This window comes from Leptosomus discolor, chromosome 5 (assembly GCF_034619465.1).
Source record: "Leptosomus discolor isolate bLepDis1 chromosome 5, bLepDis1.hap2, whole genome shotgun sequence".
In the NCBI taxonomy this organism is placed as follows: domain Eukaryota; kingdom Metazoa; phylum Chordata; class Aves; order Leptosomiformes; family Leptosomidae; genus Leptosomus; species Leptosomus discolor.
In genome coordinates this window covers 30,584,820-30,609,187 of record NC_141395.1, presented here as the reverse complement: position 1 = coordinate 30,609,187, position 24,368 = coordinate 30,584,820, and the positions used below count along the sequence as shown (strand labels likewise).

Below are 24,368 nucleotides of genomic sequence, written 5' to 3'. Positions count from 1 at the left end.
TTGTACTTGAACACTCACATTTCCCTTTTTGTACAAAAGTGGATGCAACTGTAACATAAAAAGCTGAAGAGCTACACACAACAGAGTGTGATTGTATCTCCTGTAGCAGCTTCTTTCCTAATCCTCTTCCAAATCCCTCACATACAAAGATAAATTCTTGCAATCCTGACATTAGGATTATTCTTGAAGTAAAACATAAGCTGTAATCTCTCTGAAGCTGCCTGCTGTTCAGAATTAGGGCTGAGTATCTGAGCATATCCATATTGCAGGGACCCACTGGGGCTCGTCCTGTGCACGATGGATTGCAGACAGCAGCTGCGCGGATGCTTCTTGCAAATTGTCATTCACAATCACTTGGTCAAAGAACTGACCAAACTGAGCTTCCATTTTCTTAGCTGAATCTTCCATCTCCTGTAAATCTTCTTCCTGTGAGACACAGAGTAAGTCTATAAAGCTTTAGTGTTGTGTAAAGAAACATACCTGCATGGCATCTGCAGAACACCTTGGGCCATGTAAACAAGAGGTGAACAGATAGTGCCAGTGTACTTTATTTCATTTACAGTTTTCTGTAGTAAAGTACACTTGCTACAGTCAGTTCCAAGTCCCTGAAACAGAGCTGACTGCTGTATCCTTCCCAAGGAAATACCTTGTGTCTCTGTATGCTCCATTTGCCACAAAAAGGTTATTCTACTGATGAGTGCTGGCAGAGGATGTTAGGGACTGGAAGGCAAATCCACTAACACTTGTGTTCTCCTTCCACATTTTGCTTTATTTCCCCAGTGTTCATGTTTCTTTCTGCCACAGCAATCATGATTCATTTCCGTATACAGTTGTGGACTGAGGTCTCCAAAATTTTAGGATGCTAAACTTGATTACAATTTGCATGGAATCAATTGTGACAATGCACTAGACACACTAAATACAAGATACACATTTTCTACACGCAGGATTTGTGTTGTAGCTATAGAATTTAGTATAGAATTGATATTGTTAACTGTCACTAAGCATCTGTGAAAAAACAATACATTCTTATAACTACATAAAAAAATATTTTATTAAATTACTGAATGAAGCATGTTCCAGGTATTTCAGTGCAAACAGTAAATGTATGTGTTGACTCAAATCTTGTCACAAGGCAGTTAATTAAAACAAAAATATACAAAATAGCTCCTCCTTTAAAGACATTTTGAAGCAAAAATGCCTTAATTCCCTCAGTACAAATTACAACCCTTCTGCTTCAAAGCACATCTGGAGCAGGAAAAAAATCCCAACAAAGCAAACAGAAAAAGACAAGAAAAACTTAGATTTGATCCTAAAGACACAATCTTTTTTAAAGAGTTACCACAGTAACATCGTAGAATGCATGATGTTCTAGACACAGAATCCCAGAATAATAAGCTGAGTCTCTTCTATTCCCAAATCTCACCTTGAATTTCATGTTCACATAATAATCCGTAATGATCCTGGCATTTTTGCGAGTCTGCCTCATGCAGCTTATGCTGGATGGCTTGATGAATATTATGTAGGGCTTTAATTCATGAGTCCGGGCTACTTGAATGCCCTGCAAATTAAGAATAAAAGAAATACTTCAAGTGTATTCATCCCAGTTTTACTCCCATAAAAAGCCAGTTATTTACAACATGCTGTTCTCTCCAGACCTAGCAGTAATCTTTTTCAGGAACACCTACTTTAAAATGACCTCCCTAATAATCCCTGGACCAGACATTGTTAAGCAACTCTAGCATACCAATCACTTAATTCTGCTTGGTAACATTAGAAGGAGATGCTTTCAACTCCAGTGAGTGGCTGGACATTGTCATTAACAGATCTTTACAATCAACAGCATTAAAGATTACTCTGAAATGTTATTTTTAACTGCTGGGGAGCTACCTTTGGGAAAAGTACACCTTTATTGCTCCATACTTGAAGAAAGTATCCTGCTTTTGGGAATCTTTGCACTGTGTAACATTCCCTGATGCTAGTAAGCATTTTTAAACTACTCCACACAGTAGAAAAAAAAATAAAACAAAAAAATATACAGCATGTAAAGTTGCCAAGCCACCAATAAAATACAAGTATGCAACTCAGCAGTAATTCTCTAACCTCACAGCAGTTACTGAAGAGTAGCTACAGGCCATTACTTCATACCCTTCCCAAAACTTGTCCTTTAAACTCACACCTTAAAAACCCAATAGTGGCACATCTATGCAAGTAGCAAGATTACATCCCCGCCCCCCCCGCCCTTCTCCCTTTTGGTTAGAAGTAGCGTAGCAAAAGAAACCAAGGACATTTTTAGATCTGAAATGAAGACTAAAGTGTTGCCTAATCTGCCCCTTATAGCAGTTTAGATTTTGGGTAGTACCCTACAGATCATGTAACTTAGCTTCTATTTTAAACAGCACAAACCACTGCGAACCTAAGGCTCTGACATGCTGGCTCTGCATAATTAGAGGGAAGTCTCTAAAAGTTACCGAGTAATAGCATCTCTCTTTACATTCAGTTAGAAGAGATGCTGAAACCTGGTAGCCTAAACAGCTCCTAAGTACTAAACATGCAAGCAATTCAGAGGAGTTTAGTAAGATTTTGCTGAAAAGTTTCTTAGATATTTACAGACTCAGGCCTTTATTTGCCTTATCTTCATCATCAAATTCAATACAAAGATAGAAGGCAAAAAAATAAGTGAATAGTGTCTAAATGAAAAGATTAGCACAGTAAGTAGTTCTGAAAGTGCTAGAGGTAATAAAAGTAAAAAAATACAGAAGAATGCAAAGATTGCATTCAAAGTTTTTTTGCAATGCCCAGCATAGAAACATCTGGTAATCACCCTAATATTTGAAACATTTCTTGCCAGTATCTGCTAGGGCATAGGTGCAAGCTGCCCTTTCTCATACAGTAAACATTTACAAACTGTGGTCCCTAAATGACTGGCAGTCTACATGGCAAGCACTCGCTGCAGGCTCTTGTACAGTTTTTTGGTCATGTGCGCCAGCAGCTTACTCCCAGCTTCTGAGGAGAAAGAAATGCATGATAGAATTCCCTTCTTTTCCTCAATAAAAGTTGCAGCTTTTACCAAAGGGTGTTCAGAAATTGCTAACGGAAGGACAGAACTCTCAACTAATGGGGCTTGGAGGAGGAGGAAATCCTATGCAACAGTCTCCATATGAAAGAATAATCCTTGCTTTAGGCAAGTATGAAAACTCATTGCTGTACCATTCCACCTGATAATGCAACTGCTGACTTAGAAACAAATGAACTATACTGATCTATACATACTCGTCACTGTGGTATTCCCCCCCAGCCAAGACCTATGCAGAGAATAATCTATTATTAATAAGCACCATGAGCTGAAGTGAAAAACAAGACAACACAACTAACACTGTTCCAATAGCTCAAGAAATGTACAGACAATTATTTTTCTTTCCAGAAGATACGAACTGTAGATTCCCTGCCCCTTTACAACTCACCTGTGGTTCTAAATCTATTACACAGATCTTCCCTTCATCAAGGACTGTTCGTACTGCATCAATACTGGTACCATACAGGTACCCTTTGTACTCCCCATATTCCAGCATTCTACAACAGCGGTGAGGAAGAAGAAAAATTAAAGAGCGCTTGGGTCTCAAAAAGTTTCCATTTAAGGGTGAAATCATCAAATATAATCCAGTGATCAAGACTGAATGATCATAAAACATAGTGAACACTTATGAACAACGTCCACCTTTGCTCTTCCCCACCACACTGGGCACAAAATCAGAACCATTACCATTTGACACCTCCAAAGCATGCATTTTTTACTTATCTTGTTGTTACAAATTATGTGTTTAGAGGTTGGGATTCTAATGATAAAATGCTTGTCATTTATATAGCACAAGTAACTTCATAAACCAGAAGATCTCAAAGCACTTGACACAGCTCAAGGAGTGTATCTTCTGGTGCTGAGCTGGTCTGTCTTAGGGGGATTATCGATGCATAGAAAGGAGCAGACACATTTGAAAGTTTAGCCCTTACAGTTCAGCTGCTTACATGGAGATGTCATCACTGCAGAGGTTCTGCAATGGAGTCATAGATCAGGAACTGATTTGACTCCCTGCTCAATTTTAGAAAGCAGTCTGGTTTCCAGGAGAGTTAAACTCATAGCTCGCTAGCACATCAAATAAGCTCAGGACTGGAGAGCCCACTTTCTTTTAGAAGGATTCTGAGAATAATTGTAGAGGAGCTTATTTGCAACTGCACAAACACAGTCTTTGAAGCAATGGGCTCAAGTAATTTGATCCAAATTTACACCAAACATACATAATGAGTGGAGGAGCCCAGATCTGGGACCTAACTACAAACCTGTCTTTTCTTGGATCATGTTACATTTTAAGTAACAGAAGTGTAATTCATCTCTCCTACTTACCTGTGGCTATACACCATGTTTTCAAAAGTTTCTTTTGATACGTAGTGATACTCACGACCATTCATTTCATAACTCTTCTGAACACGAGTGGTGTCTGAAAGGAGATATAAACACACAAAAAAGTCAACTGCAAGTAAATTCTTGTAATTTTATAAATGAAAATGAAAACGACTTTCATGAAAGACTATAAATTAGTATTTTCATAAGTAATAAAATGAGCTGTTTCCATTTGTTAATCCAGAGCAAAAGCCTCGTCTGCCTTAATACTGGTTGCCCAGTGGCAAGTCCTTGAAAATTATCAAAGCACATCTGTATTTCTTGGAATGGAAGGAAAGTGGTTTAATTCAAATATCTGCAACTCAAACCAATCAGGAACTGCTTTGGAACTGGTTGCACAACTGTCTTTGCTCTTCTCAGGCAAAATAGATTAAAGTTCATTCAGAAACATCCTACAAGCCTTCCCACACTCGCACCTTCCCCATATCTGGGATCTTAAGCATAAAAGAATTCCTGAATTTTCAACCAGCTTCATAGAATTATTCAGGTTGGAAAAGACCTTTGAGATCATCAAGTCCAACCATCAACCCTACTCTACCAAGTACTCCCCTAAACCATATCGCCAAGCACCACATCTAAACAACCTTTAAACACATTAAGGGATGGCGACTCAACCACCTCCCTGGGCAGCCTATTCCAATGCCTGACAACCCTTTCAGTGAAAACATTTTTCCTAATGTGAAGCCTATACCTACCCTGGTGCAGCTTGAGGCCGTTCCCTCTTGTTCTATCATTAATTAGGTGAGAAGAGACCAGCACCTACCTCTCTACAACGTCCTCTCAGGTAGCTGTAGAGAGCAATAAGGTCTCCCCTCAGCCTCCTTTTCTTAAGACTAAATAGCCTCAGTTCCCTCAGCTGCTCTTCATAAGACTTATTCTCTAGGCCTTTCACCAGCTTTGTTGCCCTTCTCTGCACTTTCTCCAGTACCTCAATGTCTTTCTTGTATTGAGGTGCCCAAAACTGAATACAGTACTCGAGGTGTGGCCTCACTAATGCCATGAAGAGGGGGACGATCACCTCCCTACTTCTGCTGGCCACACTATTCCTAACACGAGCCAGGATGCCATTGGCTTTTTTGGCCACCTGGGCACACTGCTGACTGATATTCAGCCACTTGTCAATCAGTACACCCAGGTCCTTTTCTGCTGGACAGCTTTCCAGCCGCTCATCCCCAAGCCTGTAGTGCTACATGGTGTTGTTGTGGCTCAAGTGCATGACCTAGCACTTTGCCTTGTTGAAGCTCATACAGTTGGCCTCAGCCCATTGATCCAGCCTGTCCAAGTCCCTCTGTAGAGCCACCCTACCCTCAAGCAGATCAACACTCCCACCTAACTTGGTGTCGTCTACAAACTTACTAAGCACGCATTCTATCCCTTCATCAAGATCACTGATAAATATGTTAAACAGAAGTGGCCCTAGTAGTGACCCCCTGGAACACCACTTGTGCCCAGCCGTCAGCTAGATTTAAGTCCATTGATCACCACTCTCTGGGCCCAGCCATCCAGCCAGTGTTTTACCCAGCAGAGCATATGCTCATCCAGATTCATGCATTTCCTGTTTGGTTACCCAAATCACAAGTAAGAACAGGTAGAAACAATTTCAGTTATTACGTCAGAAATTAGGCTGTGTAAGTCTCATCTGGTACTAGAAGGCTAATAAGGAAAGCTGCAAAGCCTACTAAGCACCAACTTCTGTTGCCTTCATTCTTATATCTTATCACTTAAACACTATGAACTTACAATATCCCTAAGAAACATTCTTATTTTTAAATCTAGGAAAAGCAAACATCAAGATTAAACAAAATCATGCCAATAATCTACTGTTACATTAAGCTTTAAGGGTTTCAGGAGGGGTAACTTGAAAATACCTTTGGCAGATTTGCCAAAATAAGCAGATAGATAGTATTTTAAACTAATCCTTAGAAAAGCAAAGGACTCTGGCTTGCAGTAGAGTTGAAAAAAAAAAGCCACACAGCAAAGAGTGTATGAAAACACAAAGGCAAGAGGGAAGGACTTGACACTTCCTAATCACCTTTGAAGGAAGTAGCAGGGGAAAGAAAAGAACATTACATACGAGGTATGGCACTTTGAAACTCTCGTGGGTTACTTGCGATAAGCCTTCGCCTTAGCTCATTCACACCAACTCCTGCAGGACCTGAAAAGTTCAAAAAGCACTAATATTACTGACAGAGGCACTTTTCGCATGCACCCCCCCTGTTTTCTAACACATTGCACACACAAATGAAATGTAAATAAGTTACCAAAAATGCACCAGAAGTGACTGAAGCATCTTGATTGATTCAGGGTAGGAATCGCTTCCTAGCAATATAGTCATACCCAGGAAGCAACTCAGCAATACAATTTTAAAAGAAAAAAAATATCAAATAATTCTGGTCTTAGAAAGGACAACGGCTTTGCCTTTACCCAGTTTGCTTCATCAGGATCATGGAACAATGCAGAACAACAGCTTCCTTTCCATCACTATCACTAAAGACTACCTGAGAGCCTGCAGCCCACTTAACGCAGTATTTCCTGCAGCAAGCATTATTAAAGGCATCTTTTCAACTTTCCCTACTGCCCATGACTGAGATTTTTCTAGTCTGGAGTTTAAAATTAAACATTCTCCTTATCATTGCCATATCCATGCACTTAACACTGGCTGTAGAAATGCCTCCATGTAAAGATGCTTTCTAGTAAGTTACAAACGTTCTCTCATCACCTTCTGTACCAGTCCCAACTAAATACAAAACTGAACCATGTCCCTAATAAAATCCAGTATCAACCAGCATTCATAACTGTATGGCTGCTTCTAAGGATTTATTTTGTTTTAAACATTTACTATCTCAAGCAAAGAAGATGATACATACATTAAACTTTAAAAACAATAACGGGGTTGAAATGTTGCTTTGAGAGCTACCTGCACAGTCTGCAACCACTGCCATCAGCAGCAGGAAAGCTCAGTGGATCAGTCCATGACTGATTGTTTGCTCCCCGCTGTTACAGGTTGTGAAATTTGCATGAGAGAGTAATTAACCTCTTACCCACTAGTATAATTAGTCTGTTCCGGTCTGCTGGGTGCCGCTGGTACCTAACAACCTCTTCATACGGAGCTGCAAGAGCACTGTAACAGCTGCTGGGACACCGAGTGTAACATGACTGCTGGTTGGTCCGGGATTTCCTGCGACACAGGCGCATACTTCTACGGAAACCAGCTGTAAGGTGCAAAGATACCAGTACTGGAAAATACACCCAAGATGCAGGCAACTAGTTCTTTAGTCTAGAGTGTCTTTTTCTAAGCCACACAACATACTGGTTTGTTGAGCTTTTTGCAGGGTGAAAAATTTGTGAATTTCATTGCTGCACTCGGTATGTCAGCTTGGTAGAACCTCTGAGCATTAAAAAACAGCTAAAAAGGAGGTCAAATCTCACTGAAAGTCACCTGAAAATTAGCCCAGAATTAAAAAGACCCCCAAAAAGCCCCAAAACAAGCTGAAGGAGGTTTCTGGCCACATAAAACATCACTAGGGAACAGATAAACTATTTTTTGATAGCGTAGCTGGTTCACTCTCCTAAAGCAAATCTGGAACATTTGCTCCAGCCTCCAGAATGAATCCAAATATTTTAAAGTTCACAGTGGTTTAGTAACACGGATAGGTTTGTTGCTCCATGTTACCATTCAACTCTGAAAACCTCATTTTTAGGTCTACTGTTCTAATGAAAGCCCTCATGATTATTCTCAATGGGTGACAGAAAACATCATGCTCTAGTGAAGGGAAATCTTAACAGCCAGTCAAGTTAAAATAGTGGTGACCAGGTCTCAGTAGAAACCTAACAGGAAGAGATGTTTAAATGGAAAGAACAAGCATTAGTAGGAAGAAAGCAGCTTCTTGAAGTTTGGAAAATGGAGCAAATAGAATTCAATTCAATTCAGTTAAGTCTTTAGGTGAAAGGAAGGACAAAGCATTTTAACTTCAGACAAGCACTTAATCTAGATCAAGCCCCAGACATCTTACTTATCTTTAGTCACTGCGTACCAATAAAGACTCGACCAAATTCACCAAATTCTTCCTCTTCTAGAATACGAAGAACAAATACTCATGAAATAAAAAAAGAACAGTGAAAGCTTAAGAGCTGAATGGCTAACAATTATTGCTGATCACAAATGAAAAACAGTGTTTAAGTAAACATATGGAAGTACTGTGCCTAATCTAATAAAAAAGCAGAATACTCCATAATATGAAATACGCAAATATTTCACATGACCAATGACCAATTCAAAGGACCAATATTTCTGTAAGAGAAAAATTAAACTTAGAAAGTCTTGATATTTTCCAAATTAGATTTGAAACACATTTTGTTTCATTCTTAAGATAACTAGATGCCAGACATTGTTTTGAAATATTTATAGTGAAAAAACCTCAACATAATTTAAGCTTTGCAGGTGAAACGTAGCTTACAAGAATTCCTTAGTTGTAACATTACAATAACCAACAAGTCAGTAGCTCAAGATCAGAAATAAGAAATTTATAATTCTGTTTCTGCTCAATAGCATGCTTAGAAAACGCAACATGCATCTGCTCAGATCTTTCTGGCAGAATGGAGACCTGATTTTATTATTTCTTTTGCATCATCTTTGGATCAGTGATATATGTGCTCCAACATCCCGGACTAATCCATTTCCTCTGATTTATTTTTTTTCCCCCATTCTCATGCTGTTCTTTGTGAAGGCTTAACTGTTCAGGTTAAATCTCTGTATGTATTTTCTGTAAATGAAATCTTTCCTATAAGGCTCAAAAATATCAATTTCTCAACGGATCAATGCTCTAACAGTTTAGAAACTATTTTATAAAGGTGATTCGAAAACAACTAACTAAGGAAAAAAATGGTGTCAGTACTGTTTAGCTTTCTCTTTAAAAAGGACTCCTAATTTTCTCCTAATCATGCATGCAGTTATCCAAGCTGTGTATTCCCTTTATTTAGGCCTTGTTAAAACAAGAACAAGATACAGACTACACAGGCATATCTTTAAAGGCAGTAATTGTTCCAAGGCAAGAACATTATTTTCATTTGCAAAGCACAAAATGTATCGTCTTTTAGCACTAGATTCTTTGATTGACAGTTGTCTCATAAGCATGCAAGTATCAAAACAAAATTAGATGCTTCTTAGTTACTCTCTCTTCACATCACTTTTCACTGCTTGTTACTTTAAAATACAGTTTTATTCCTACATTTCTATATGTACAAACAACTCTTTGCTTATGACTCTAGAAAAAACGTGTCACAAAACTCCTCGTTCAGGGCAAAAGTTCAGAGTACTGTTCAGCTGACATATACCTGTATCATTTCTATGTTCAGGTCTTTTGAGCTGTCATTCAAATCTTTTTGAGCATTTCTGCTTTATCTACCCTGTGTTCTATGATATGGAGTGCACTGTGGAATTCTACAAGGAACAAGCAATTCAGCTACTAGGTGTTCTAAGAGGAATGGTACTTCCTGGTAATATAATAAACACATTCTAATAGATTACTTCTTGCAGTAGACAGGGAGAAAAAAAGTTAGTGTTACCTTCTTTAAGCTCCTCTGCACATTCAGATAGAGACAGATATAAACCCATTAGCTTTGAGAAGACAGTCTATACTAAGATTAAAAAAAAAAATCCAACCAGCCTCATCCAATGCATTTAGGAAATTTAGGAAGCAGGTACTGCAGGCTTTAAATCTAAAATATACCTGTTTGAGCTTGAATTCTCAGTTCCCAAAGAATGAGAGACTCAGCTACAGCATCTATGTCAGTATTGTACTTGCAAACTACATCACACAGATGTTCAACTACTGGTTAATTGAAAGTAAAATGTAGGATAGCAAATATTTGCACCTTTATTCCTCTGATTGTCTGGATACAGCAGAGAGCCAACTCAGCACCGAGTAGTGAATAGGATTTGCAAGAGTAATCCCCAAGCGCAGTTATCAGAAACATCCTAACCTGAAAACAAAGGACTGCCCTGGTTCTGTCTTTTAAGAGAGCTTTGGGCATTGCTTGGAGAGTGGAAGAGACCAAACCTCTGTGATAAGAGAAGATCTGACTGGCAAGTAGGAACCTTGTGGAAAAGAGCAAGTGTAAGGTGGAATGACATTTTCTCCAGAAGATTACCAAATATTTCAAACAAGAAGTTTAGCAGTAGTACATTTATTTTATTGTGGAAATGATTTCTTTTAAAGACTTAAGTTTTGCAGAACTCTGGATATGCTGTAAATAGGTATCTGCTCCCTAAAAAAAACCAACTCCAAAACGGCTTTGTTAAAAAAAAAAAAAGGCACTGATTGATTGTATCTCTTACACATAAATCATTCATTTCATAAAAGCATTTTTGTTTCTTGTATGCTAGTCATGCACACAATCAGGAATCCAGCACAGCTCTCTACCACATCAGCTCCTACAGGCACTGGGGATTCAGGCCTCCAATACCTTAATGGAGGTAATCCAATTATCCACTGACATCAGTGCAGCCCCTGCTGTCACAGCTTGCATGGGTGTAACTGATTGGGATTTGATAAACAGATCTGGTACTGATGCACGAGAAGCAGCACTCACACTTCTGGGATAACAGGACAAAAACCTTACTACTAAGGTAATCAGGGAGCAAGAGGAAGATTTAAGGCAACAGGATTTTACATAATGGCTTTTCAAGCCAGAAGGGCTTCTAAAGCTAAAATGGCATTCTGTTTTTTGTTACCTGCTTGTTTTTAAGACACTTGCTTGTTTCTGGACACCCTTCTCACAGCAGAACAATAGCAAGGAATTTGGAGTTAGGTCAGAGGAACTTACCAGACTCAAATGTTTCTTCATCTTGTTTAGTAATCCAGATAGCAAAGATATTAAAATAAATTCAAAATTTAATTCTTTTCCTCCTATAGAATTTCAGAACCAGAAATCAATTTTCCAGCTCCTGTCTGTCTGTCTCACACATACATTCCCCACTTCCCTCTGCATTGAGATGGCAAAATACAGCTTGTAATACTTGAATTAATTATCTGGTCTCTCTCCACCCAGCCCTACATGATCACATCCCTCCATGAGAGCTTTCTGAATTACCTCGTGAGAAGAAAGAATGAGCTGTGTTTCTTTAGGAAGCAAGTCAAGCTAACAATCTTCACATGTACTATTTACATGTAAATACCTATTCTTGCTCAGTGCCTAGAAAATACTCCGGAGATCAGTTTAGTGACAATTAATTGTATGGGTTCTCCAAGACTGCAATCATCCGTGGCATTAAATCCACAATAGGCAAAAACTATGGTAACATTACAGCCACAGTCCAAAACCTGAATCAAAGAGGCTGTATCTTATTCAGGCAGCTATTTTTGGGGTGGTCCCTCTCCTTGGCACAACATTTCACTGCAAGCACTGACACCAGCACTGCAAACAGGTTATTTTAATACACTAATATAGGATGAGTTTTCCAGGGTATGAAAAATCGAATTTTCTACCACTAGGAGAATGAGTGTTTTTATCTTGGAAACAAAACATGACTTTAACTAGCTACTACCTTGAAGCAAATGGAATAATCGGAAGTGAATTCAGTTACCTGTTTCCACACACTTCTCATCAATCTGCATGTCATCTTCTACAGATCAACACAAGGAAAAAAATTCATCCGAATCAGAAAAACACTAGGGAGCAAAAAAACCTTACAGATCGTACAAGACTGAACTCAGACATCAGAAAAAAAATATTTGAAGCTCAGATCAGCTTTAGACATCTTTAAGAATTTTAACTGGTAACTCCAATTTACTGATGTTCCCTGTCTTTAGTGAGGGAACACTTAAACTTGTGCTCTGAAGGGCTTGTGGCAGAGGCAAACGTGTCTAACTTGAATTCTCCTTTTGAAATAACAAAAGTTTTAACATGGCTGTTGCTCTCTTTATCCTGTAGATATCTATTAAGTATTACCATGACAGAATATAATTTCCCATTCACTCCTTTCTCTCCTGTAGCTTTTAAAAGCGTGCATCTTTCCACTATGCTTCACTCAAGGAAAGTGTTTTGTTTGCTTAGTTTTATTAGTATTTTTACAAGAAAGAAAAGAAAAAGAAAGGATTGGTTCAGCTCCCTCTCCATCCCCAGACCACATCAACTCACATCCCTGAAATGCAATCTTGTGGGCTTGGGCAATCTCACGGGCTCACAATACTGCACTGTTTGTGTGTTCCATTTTGCGTGCCCCTCCAGATAGGCCCCGTAGGAGCTATTTTCCAGTTACAGGGCAATCGTCAGAGCATCTGTCAACCGTATTCTGCCCATATGTATCCTTTAAAGAAATACTCTCTCAGAGTCAGCTGCTGAAGATGGGAGAGAAAGAAGGAGAGGAAAAGAAGAGGAAACGTAGTCTTTCCTTCCTCAAACCAACCCGTCCAAACTGTCAGTTCCCTACCAGATAGTCCATAGCTTAAATTTCCACTTTAAGACAATGTAAGCTTCTACTATTTCAAGTGAAAAAAGGCTTGATTTCAATGATGCTAAGCACACAAAATGCCACCAGCTCGGCATGTATTTACCAAACTGCCTCATTTCTGGCAACTTTTTAAAAAGCCTGTAAACCCATGTGCTATACTGATTCCAGGTTACAGGAATGCAACGTTGTCCAGATACAATCTCTTACCTTCTTCCACAGTGCTTACTGCCCACAGCATATCCATTGAAGCAGTTAAAATGCAATAAAATTATGGTGAAAGAGAGCCCTAGCTCTAAAAAACAAAGCAGACAGTGCAAGAAGAATTCTAGGCAATGAAACACACTCAATCTGGGAGTTACCACAAGAGAAAAATTAATTTTTTACTAGTGTGAAGAACCATAGAAGACAATGGGAAGAGAAAAAACAGGAAGAACATTCTTTGTCTGGGAGTAATACAGAAAGTTCTAGTTGGCAGAGGATAATGTTTCTGGATTGTCACCATGAATAAACTCATGGACACCATAGCTTATCTTACCCCTCAAGAAAAAACGTTCTGTCTTTCTCACAATAGTTGTATGGACAAGGAAACTCTAAACGTACCACATAGCATCTTCCAGTACAGAACTGTTATCTGTGTCCCTGGAAAGCCAGGCTAGTACAATTGTCACCTCAAGACCTACTCACACCCAGTTCTCCTAGAGAGCTCCTAGATCTTACAGACTTTAGGAGGAGTTGAATTCACAGCTTCTTTCACGGTCAGAGACCAGCAGTACTCCAGGTGCAACTACCATTAAGTATTTGTTTTCCTGGGGATAATTACACACTTCCAAGTTTACAATATGGCTCCAGAAACAATGTCTTTGTATTAAAGTGAATTGTATAAGCTTCTATTTCAGTATCCCTGGAAAGAGACAAGACCTTTCTTTCCTACTCTACCATTCAAGTAACTTGTCACTCACACATTGATGATTTGAGACAGAGATGGGGCTGGAAAGGCTGAGACCACCAGAATTCTCGCTGCTTCCTACATAGAAATAAATTTATCAAGTTAAACAAAACAGTCCACAAGCACATTATGCTCCAGTCAGATTCACTGCTTACATGTAAGATCAATCAGTACTGAGCTGACAAGATGACACCAAGAATGGAAACACTACCAATGTTTTAGCCTACTGCAAAGTCCTGAAAGAAAAACAACATACTATCAGAATATTTAAAAGCAGTTTCCAAATCAGCAGCCCAGAATTATTTAGAGTGTTTTGAGTTTATACATAAGGACAGGAGGATAAACCATACTGTGGTACAGACTCCTGGAAGCAGAAGAGTGTGCTACTGCTATGTGTAGTAGTACTACTGTCCCTGTTATTACACAGAGCCTCTTGATTGCAGCCTTAATCACAACCTAGTTTGATTTAACCTTTCATTATACAGACCACAGCTTGGTTTACATAGAGTACAAATCAAAGCTTATCATCTACAATTGCATGGCCTTATGTTTTCCTGAGGGTAACACAGACAGAACACGTGGTTAGAGGATCAAACTGAAAAGCATGCTACAGCAGTTTAGTACTCTGGTTCTGAAAGCCTGTAGTGTAAAAATAATGGGCTATTTATACAGAAAATAATAGGCAAGAGATCCTTGTTCTTCTGTGAGCTTGTGGGGTTTTTTTTGTTTTGAGATTTTTTTTTCTCTCCTTTCTTTTAATCTGGTCTACTCAGTTTTGACCAAAGCTGAAGAGGTCACTCATGCCTCACAGGACATCTTTAAAAAAACCCCAAAACTATTTCTTGATACAGCTATGCCCTTGTACTATATGTTTACTATTCCACTCTTCCCTGCTGCCCCCTCCCCCCCCTTTTTTTTTTTTTTTAATCATAGATGATGATCCTAAACAGTCAGGGTCCTTAATTTCTACCCATCCTTCAGCTGCCACACTCCACTAGCTATCTTAGCAACTAGCATAGATACTAGGCAACTGCTGCCAACTTCTTGGACATCAATTTAAAGTGATGCAGGTGCTTTCAAAAGCTTGTTCTCACATAGGTACTCTTAAGGGAAGGAGAGCAAGAAGTTGGAGACAGAATGAGGAAAGATGTTTGTCAGATGTCACTCTGAATCATACTGCTCTATAACGTAGGAAAATTTTAAATAGCAAAGTCTGAATAACTGACTAATTTTTGAACTGGAAATCAGAAACATTATGACTTCTTTACCTTTTAAGAAGATGATTTGAGGGTATAAGTCCAGCGCAGGCACTGAGATCTGAAACTTTCCTGGCCTGCCACCAGAGCATATCATTCTGGTCCACAATCTGGAGTATTTCACCCTTCTTAAAGGGCAAACCTGCATCAGCGCATGGTATGGCAGGATCTTGCAAGGGCCAGTAATCTGCCATTGCTCGCACATAGAGCTGGCAAAGAAAATATACAAGAGTAAGTGGAAGCCGTGTTTAGAAGATACAACATGAGATTTATAGTCACGGGGCCAGGTGTTGCTGCTACTTAAGTCAATTCACGATGAAATCAAGTTTTAAAAGTCAGATCAAGCCCCAAAACCTATCTGTTCATTAAGGGAGGGGAAAAAAAAATTGTCTCACACACTGTGAAAAAAAATTGACCTTCAACCTGTAGATCACTGAACATGTCTTCATTACCTTTAACATGACTGTATTTCTGCTTACTATCTTTACTGCTTCAGCAACAGCATATTGATGTCAGCTGAGAGGTAGCCGTACAGGCAAGTAACACTTTAAGGATTACAATAAACTTCTAAGAAACACCATTTCTTTGTATCGCACCATTAGATATCACTGGGGTAACTGTTGGCAGTAACAATCCAGGGGAAAAAAAAAAAAAGTCTCTTACTGTTGTTTGATTGCTGACAGGCCGATCTGAAACTGGAATTAATTTGAACATAATTGTCCCCTGAGACAGGGCCTAAATGATTAGAAAAGGATTAAAAGATGAAATTAAAATATGAAAACACACACTGGTATTCAACACAAATAACAAAACATTGGCAGCACGAGCTTAACACAGCATGGCTTTGAGATTACTGTAACGTCTATATGACAAATAGAATTTAGGCAGACAGAGTCAATGTGACAATACTGTATTTTTTTTCAAAAGGAAACTCAAGAATGAAACTTCAACATCTTGCTAAATATTTTAAATTCACTGAAATCTATGTTTCATTATAAATATATACAATTTCAACATTAATTCATACCAAACTCTTCTACTGAAATCTAATTTAAATTATCAGCAGGGTCTGGTTACACAAGTGATGTAGAGAAGGAAAAAATTACAAATGTTTAAGAATGAAGCATTCCAATAGAGTTTGTGTTTCTTGCCTAGAAATAGTACAACCAGGAAAATAACTTAGAAAGACTTGCTACTGATTATGTACAGCAATACCTAACTGACTGGCACTACCACTTCACAGTGAGGAACACTGAAAGACTGTGGGTAAAATTATGAGTTTCAGGTACAGCTCAACAGACTACTTCATAAGAATTCTGACAACAGTAATTACCACTGCCCTTTTTTTTTTTTTTTGGAAAGTGAGGTCTGTAGCTTACAAGTTTATTTGCTCTGCTTTAGTGCATTTTGTAACACGGACTCTTATTAGAACAGCACCTTTTCACTACTTTCTTGTGGAACATTAACTAAGTGGAGCTTCCAGAAAAATTATGCATCAGTAAAGTCTGAATAAATTAGTATTTTTCCAGAAGCTGCAGGTGGAATGGTCACAATAAGTTAATTTCTGTCCAGAACAGGGGTTAGATTTAATTCTGGTTTCATATATTCTGATTTCATGAGAGTTGTGAACTTCATCCACAGTAAGGAAACAATCTGAATTTTCTGTTAAAAATTTCAGACCTTCTCCTCTAAGAGTATGTGTGTGTAAAAGAAACAGCATACAGTTACTCTTAAGGTACAAAGTAGAAAAAAGGTTCAAAAAAAGATTCAATACCAGAATATTAATAACTTGCTCAGGCTCAAGTCCCTCAACGGGAACTCCATTTACTTCTACCAGTTTGTCTCCAGCATACAGCAGCCCTACAGGGAAAACAAGGATGAAAGCAGCAGCAGCAGTTTTATCACAGCATGGATTATGTTGGGTAGGCATAGTAGGGACACAGATATACCACAGGTTTGGAAGTCAGCATTAAAAGTTTCCATACACCAGATATGCAGGAAAGCATTTTGGATTCAGGCTATATTGCCCCTGGATAGGGCTGCAGACTTCTGTGGGTCACAAGAAGCTTATATGCTTCAGTTTCCTTGTTTCCTCCCACTTGCCCCATACAACAAGTTTACAATCTATTGATTATTTGCTTTAAAAGCAGCAGAAACATTTTAATATAGCTTAATTTCCCAAAGTAATTTCTCAACCTGTTCCAGCTAAACCCATTATATTAATAGACCATGAGACTTTGAATCAGACCCTTAAAAATTCCAGGTGCAATGGGAGGCCCTGCAACTCCTATCTGTCCTTTACAAAGTTTCCACAATATTGTTTACTTCTACATTTTCCTTCAGCTCAATTAAAATATTAATCAAACTAGGAACTTAATCACTTATTTGCTACGGTTTGGGTTTTCTTCTCCATACAAAGGCCAGAAAATACTAAAAGGAACTATTTTATAATGATTACAGTTCAATTTTACTTCCAATGTTTTATATTTTAGTTACCTTGCATTTCCCAAGGAACATGGAACACATTCAATTCTAGGATGACAAAGTAGTAACATTTCCAAGGAAACTCCTTGGAAGACTGCTTAGCAACTAATGCTACCGAAGTGCTTACTAGACTAGTTGCCAAAAGGTATTACTACATATTCCTTAAAGCCCATTATCTTATAGAATCACAGACTACTGATGTTTTCCATTTCTCCATTAGGGAATGAGCTGCTGGTGTACATACTACACTGCAATTTGGGATATTCTGATCAATCTCATGACAGATTTATCCAGATGTTAGTGCCAAGAATACATAATGAAAGCTGGATTTGTACCTCAACTCAGTCTCAAACATTGCACATTCATATGGAAATTAATGAAACCTAAATCAAAGTCGCTGCAACTTATCACTATTTACAATGCCATCCAACGCACACACCTTCTTGCTTTATAATGGAAGACTAATTTTAGAAGCTAAGTTATAATTCAAATGCCTTATTTCAAGTTCAAATTTTTCTATCACGTCATTTCAAATTACACATACCGCTTCTGTCTGCTAGCCCACCATGGATCACACGGGCAACCGTTATGTCACCTGTTACCTCATGGCGTTTAATGGTGGCACCCTGGCAAATAACAACAAAGGAAAAAAACATTGATCACTGAAGAATTCCAGGAAGTTTCCTTTCACATCACAAGTCTGATCTTCACCATGACAAAAAGGCATCGAAAGATAAGTCTTTTGAACACCACAGGGATCTAGCAGCAATAATGTACCATTATTAGTACCAAGCGCTTCAATGTCTTTAACTTCCATCATACTAAAATAACCTCATTGACTGACTGTAAGAAGTCTTTTCCATCTCAGATATGACACCTATCTTTTCCTAAAACAGATTAGTTACCCTAGACAATGTTTTCTGCTCATAAGCACAAATGATTTCTAAAGAACCTTTCAGAGTCTCTTCTCCCTTCTTTACTATTTTGGCCAAGGGAATAGCTCTCAATCTAATTTGTGTTTTCATTATATGAGATAAAAACATCTGTCAAATGTTCAATCCCCAAGCAGACAAGGCACTGCACAACCTGCTGTAGTTGTACCCGCACTGAGTAGGGCTACGTCATCTCCTAAGACCCTTTCCAGCCTCGACAGTGCTTGTGATTCTTTAAAATCTGGACCAGAATGCACACAATCTGTGATGTTCCTGGAGAGAAACCAACAGGCGTGTGATGCATTATCAATGCTTGTGTAGGTTAAAATGATTTGACAGACACCAGAAAGCTCCCTCACCAGAGGCTGGTTGTTTTTCACTAAGCAGACAATCCTCATAGCTTCCTCATTTTCAGGTATGTTGTCTGGCAGTGGTGGAAGGGTTGGTTCAAAATCTTTCTGGGCCACAGTATCATGAGCAGATAGCAAGGCCTGTTACAAACAAAAACAAACCAACCAACCCATATGCAAATATCATACAATAGAACAGCTTTAAACAGTGACTAGTCAGAAAACAGAAAACAGCGATTAACTTCCTATGTGAACATAGATCACGTTGATGTTTTCTTCTTTCCACCTGGAAATTCAAACTGTGAAAGAAAGTTTTAAAAAAAATTCCTCTCCGCTTCTTCTGGAAAACTTAGAAAAGATGAAACATTTCTATCTGAAGCTCTAGGGTAAATAAGTCAGGTTTTGTAATTACAAGGAAAATCTGGTTTTGTACGTCTGCATCAACTGCTTGGAATTAAACTTTAAGAAAACATCTCTCAAACATAGCCATTAAATAAAATGTAGCCCACTGCAGGTGCTTCAGATACACAGTCCACATCTGATTTCACAGCTAGGTTAGTTCATGAAGCTGTCTCTTCCAGCTCCTTTGCCAATGCTTGTGAACAGCTGGCCATTTCCCTTCCCACTGCAGACAGCTCTATGAGCAAACTTTTTCTTTCCTTATGCAGGACTTGCCTTTAAGTGTGGAGCACGCAGTAGTCGTCTTAGCTCTTTGATCTCTCCAGACTGAGGGGCTTCACGCAGTAACTCTACCACCTGGTAAATGTTAAGAGAGAAAGCACAGAGACTGGTTCTGGAGGACAATTAATTTAGAACACTCTAAACTGAATGTAGAGGAATATGGTACGGTGAGAGTGTTAAGCTCCCCATGTTATATGACTCAGAGCACATCCGTACAGTTTGCTCTAGCATTGGACAATATGACCACAGCTGCACAACACTCAGCCAGGCTTAATTTAGTTCAGGCACAGTGCCACGTGCTCCAAATTAGTTTTTTGTCCTATGCCTCAACCAATTACATCACTGGTGTCAGTTTCTCCACTTAGCCATTAACTCTCACGCTAATTCAGAAATTTAAGAATTAATCAGTTATTATGATTAGAAAAGTCCAAAGAGCTTTTCAAAATCATCATGTCCGGCTGCTTGATTGCAGCTGTAACACTGAATCACACAGTTACATGGGAAGAAAAATACCTGTCCAGTTATTAAAACAAGCAATACCTGTGTTCATTACACTGGCCAGGGCTCATGCAGTCTAGTGACCACAGCTGTACACATTGCTCATCCCCCCTACCCCCTTAACACTGTAAGAGTTATCAAGTAGTTTGACAAATGTGCGAGGACAGAATCTTTCCGGTTTATGTAGTGTACTCAGACCTGAGTCACAAAATGAATGCCACAGTGTCATTTGCAGCTAAGTTGACTAATTAAGTGTAAGTAAAGCAATACACTATGTATATACGGTCTTACCTCACGATTCAGTGCACGTGCCTGCAGTGTGACAGGAACTGGTCTTTTTCCGAGATAGTGTTGGAGGCATTCATAGATCTATTGCATGCCATGATAGACAAGACAGTGCAATGTTGATACACGATCTAGTCACATGATTATATAGATACACACACAATGGACAATATTGATTTCTAGAATTGCAAGCCAAAGAGCTTGCAATCTCAATTCTTAATGTCTAATGCATCTGGAATTGAATCTATAATTCATTGTCTTTCCATATTATTATCCAGCTGGGCAGTTATGCTGTAGTTTTGAATTTTCCAATAAGAAAAGCTGATTACACAGGACAATAACCTGATAGCATCAATTCTCTGACTTGTAGCTTCCTTCCTCTAGTTGCAGGCATGATTAACAAAGTAAATTTAACTTAAACTAAATTGCTGTATTTAAAATGGCCTTATGGACATTCTTACCCACTGCAAGCTGTTTTTCTTTGAATCTTAGAGATTTTAAAAATCCTTGTTATAGGAAAAGCAGAATTTGTACAGAATGTCTCAGATATAGCTCTGCTCAAGAGAGAAACACCAGCCAAAATTCCATTCTATAACAACATAAAATCTTCAATTACATCTCAGATCAGTGCGTGTAAACTCAAAAAATATAATTTCTCAAGCATCCATGCCAAAAAGTAGCATGCATAGCCATGCAGAGATTCAGGAATAGAAAAGACAGCTGAGCAGTGCTGCATTCAGCCTATGTCTCCAGCCCCCTGGCCTTAATACAGACGTGTAAAGTAGAAGAGCTTTAATGTCTAGGACATTATGAAAGAGAATACTTTTTTTTTTTTGTTTAAAGCAGAAGTGGTTTTGTTCACCTTGACTGCTGATATTAGGACCAACATCAGGACTATCAGCAGTTAGTGTAAATAAGCATTTATTGATCTAATATGGCAAATAAAGCAGCTGGAAATTGTTCTCTAGGAAACCTTTGCCTTCACAGCTGAATATTACTTTACCTTTAAAAGTGCTTGCAGCCAGCGAGATCGCAGCAGGTCATATAACATGCCAACACCATTGACATCTCTTTTACAGAGCAAACTCAGTTCTTCTAGCACTAGAGTCAGAACATGAGATACACCTGAGCCCAAGAAACAGAAAAGTGCAAGACACTTCAGTATAGATAGAAGACCAACCAAAGCCAAACAGTGACCCAGGCCTTCAAAAAACGCTTTTCCTCAGCTTATACTTCCAACAAGTGCACTCATTTCCTGTCTGCTTTGCTTGTTTCCTGCAATCAGCTCTGTGGTATAAGAGTTTTAGTTTAGTATGTTCTTAACCAGCAGGGGTAGGTCAGTACTAGCAATTTTCAACTGACCCGTGAGAAAAACACATGGGGAATCTCACGCATATCAGGTCTGGATTCAAGCTCACACCTCCTACTGAGAAGACGTAAACATAAAAAATTGCCTTGTTCATTTTATAGGCTTTTCTTTTGGATGACCTGCTGTTTGGGCCAGGGACCATCTGTCTTTCTCCACTCTTGAGAGGCGCAGACATTTTGGAGAATATCACTAATGAAAATGTGAATTTCTGCCAAATACGTACGGTTGTCAGACACTCACAACATGTCCCAGGAAAGGGGAAGAACCATTCTTACTATTAGAAGCAGCACTTGATCTGTTAGGAACAGTATTCTAATAGAGTGGAAAACGGAAAAATTCAGTGTCTTTCTAAAATCTCAAGGAGGCAGAAAGTAAAAGGTGACAAACAGATGTTACACAAAGTTAGGCCTAGATACAAACTGGATTTTTGTGCGTGCATGGAATTTAATTTTACCTCAGAAATGACAACAGATCATTTCTGATACGTGATGCTCTTCCCAAGAAACACAATGTTTATAATAACACTAATACAATAACATACCAAATGCTAGGAGTTGGATTTATTAAGCTATAAGCATTCTTAAAGAGACCATAGGAGTTGAATGCCTGACTCCCACTGCATGTTAAAGCAAAGTAAGTTCAACTCTTGTGTATTTTGGTAAGCACAAGCTGTCTCTTTGCTTTTTAGTGCCAACGTCATCATACAATACCAGAGACTTTCCTTTTTATTTACTTGTTTACAACATGAAATTTGGCGTGTTTCAGTAGGTAATATTGTAATACAAGAAAAATATTGAAATAAAACCAAGACACTAGGAGCTTCTGAAGTTACATCAGCCAAAGCCAAAATAATAATATTTTCTTAAAACTAAAGCTCATCCAGCAGACCCAGAATAGCTGAGTATTCCCTACTGCAGACAATATCATCAGCTGCTATCACCCAGTCATCACAACTAACCTAAACATGGAAGCCCTCCTTTACTTATTTCTCTCCTGAGCACAGTTTTTACAGCCATTGACCGTTATTTCCTGTGTCAGCTCGAGACCTCAATGTGAGATCTCACAACACTTATGTGAGCTATATCTTCCACTTCAGTTTCACTGAGGTATTTTCCTTATGCATAAATTTATACAGGTAGTTGTCTGCTAAGTTTCTGCAGATGGGACTTTTGCCTCAATAGTCAGGCAGAATTATTGAGTATCCAAACTGGGGAAGCCTGGGAATGTACTTCATTATCAAAAGAATCATCTGGTTCTGGAAAGCAGACATCTAAGCACTTAAAAAACCCCTCTTGCAGTTATTAGTCATTCTTGATGCAGCTGCAGAGACCCTTGACTTTATAAGCAAGAAACGGATGCCAGGAGTTGTTTTCTGACACTTTCTAAATTAACTGCATACCACCATTAAACATGAAGAATCATTCCAATTATTAAGTAGTAATCCTTCTAGACACGTTCATCTCTCATAACTCAATAGAAGAAGACTTACAGAGACCAAGAAATAAAACTTTTTGTCAGTTTTCTTTGTCTTTGAAAAAGAGATGCAAAAGTTATGAGTACCATTATCTGGACTGCAGACTGTTGGCACCTCCATCTTTTCCTTTATTCAAGGAGATTCCACCCACTTCTTTAAGTACTGCATTCACGCCAAGCAGGTTTCAAAAAGATAGATGCTGAACTAGGGAAAAGAGTACACTCATGTCAGAATACTGTCAGGTACTTCAGATTGATAAGAAAGCACAATTTAAAAGGAAGGGGGCAACCATTCATGTTTGAAGTGCACAGCAGGTTGCAAGCGTAAGTTAAATACATGAGTCCCACTTGTAAATTCAGTTACCAGCATCCAAAATGCAGACGAACCTCAACTGCAATATGACATTTTATTTCCTTCATGGAATTGCCATTAGCTTGCTTCATTAAGCCATCTATTTGGTACATCTTCTGTTCCCCAGCTTTTTAAGTGCACTACCATGTGAAGTTACAATTTTTTCCAAAGATTTTTAAAGCTTGTTTCACATCAATATAGCTTGGAAAATAATAAAATTTAAGAACATATTACATTTAGTTCCTCTTGTTATTGACCCAATATTAAAACTGAAAGGCTCTGGAGTTTCCACTGACTTTTAATTGAGCAAACATATGATTTTGGAAAAAAAAAAAAAAAAAGGGGATCCTTGTTTCTATCACTGTTAGAATTGAAAGTCTTTAAAGGATTTGTTTCATAAAGATTTCGTTATTTTGTTCTATTTCCTCACAGTGAATTAAAACTCCAAAAAAACCCCCAAATGTGAATAAGAAACCCCACACCTTGCCGTACTGGTATCTCATCTCTTTCAGGCAATTTAAAATTGGTTGCTACTTTTAGAGATGGAGTGAAAGAAGTTATTTGCTAATCTAAAAAAAAACCCTCCTATATTATCTTTCATTGTAAAAAGCAGCATATACTACCTTATTATCTTTTTTTTAAATTTTAAAATAGGAATTTAAGTAATGCAGGAAGCCAACACTTACACTAATTAATATGTATCCATGTCACACTGAACTTTTTGCATGTTAAAAATAGGCCTTCTAAAATTTTCTTCCAAATTCCATCCTTCCCTTAAAGTTCTGTGACAAACTGTCACTAACCTATAGTGTTGCCTTAGACTAAAAATGGAGG

The 24,368-nt window shown here is 38.4% G+C and overlaps 1 protein-coding gene across 2 annotated transcripts; it reads right to left on the bottom strand.

Annotated features, from left to right (window-relative positions):
* Positions 1-102: 102 nt before the first annotated feature.
* Positions 103-23,303, bottom strand: MPP4 (MAGUK p55 scaffold protein 4). 2 transcript variants are annotated; one of them, XM_086465336.1, is made up of 21 exons: positions 23,270-23,303; positions 21,344-21,465; positions 20,347-20,424; positions 19,552-19,632; positions 18,886-19,017; positions 18,139-18,220; positions 16,885-16,970; positions 15,774-15,845; positions 15,123-15,319; positions 13,868-13,932; positions 13,116-13,133; positions 12,042-12,080; positions 11,282-11,302; positions 10,022-10,036; positions 8,491-8,529; positions 7,498-7,668; positions 6,531-6,611; positions 4,400-4,493; positions 3,465-3,573; positions 1,427-1,561; positions 103-426 (listed from the first exon to the last, which is right to left on the bottom strand). In XM_086465336.1, exons 1-21 carry the CDS (start codon positions 23,301-23,303, stop codon positions 235-237), a joined length of 1,863 nt encoding a protein of 620 aa, XP_086321462.1. In that variant the 3' UTR covers positions 103-234. The 2 variants fall into 2 exon arrangements, with proteins under 2 accessions (XP_086321462.1, XP_086321463.1); XM_086465337.1 differs by lacking the exons at positions 8,491-8,529; positions 10,022-10,036; positions 11,282-11,302; ... (1 more) ...; positions 13,116-13,133; positions 13,868-13,932 and having other exon boundaries at positions 7,498-7,655.
* Between the last annotated feature and the right edge of the window lie 1,065 nt (positions 23,304-24,368).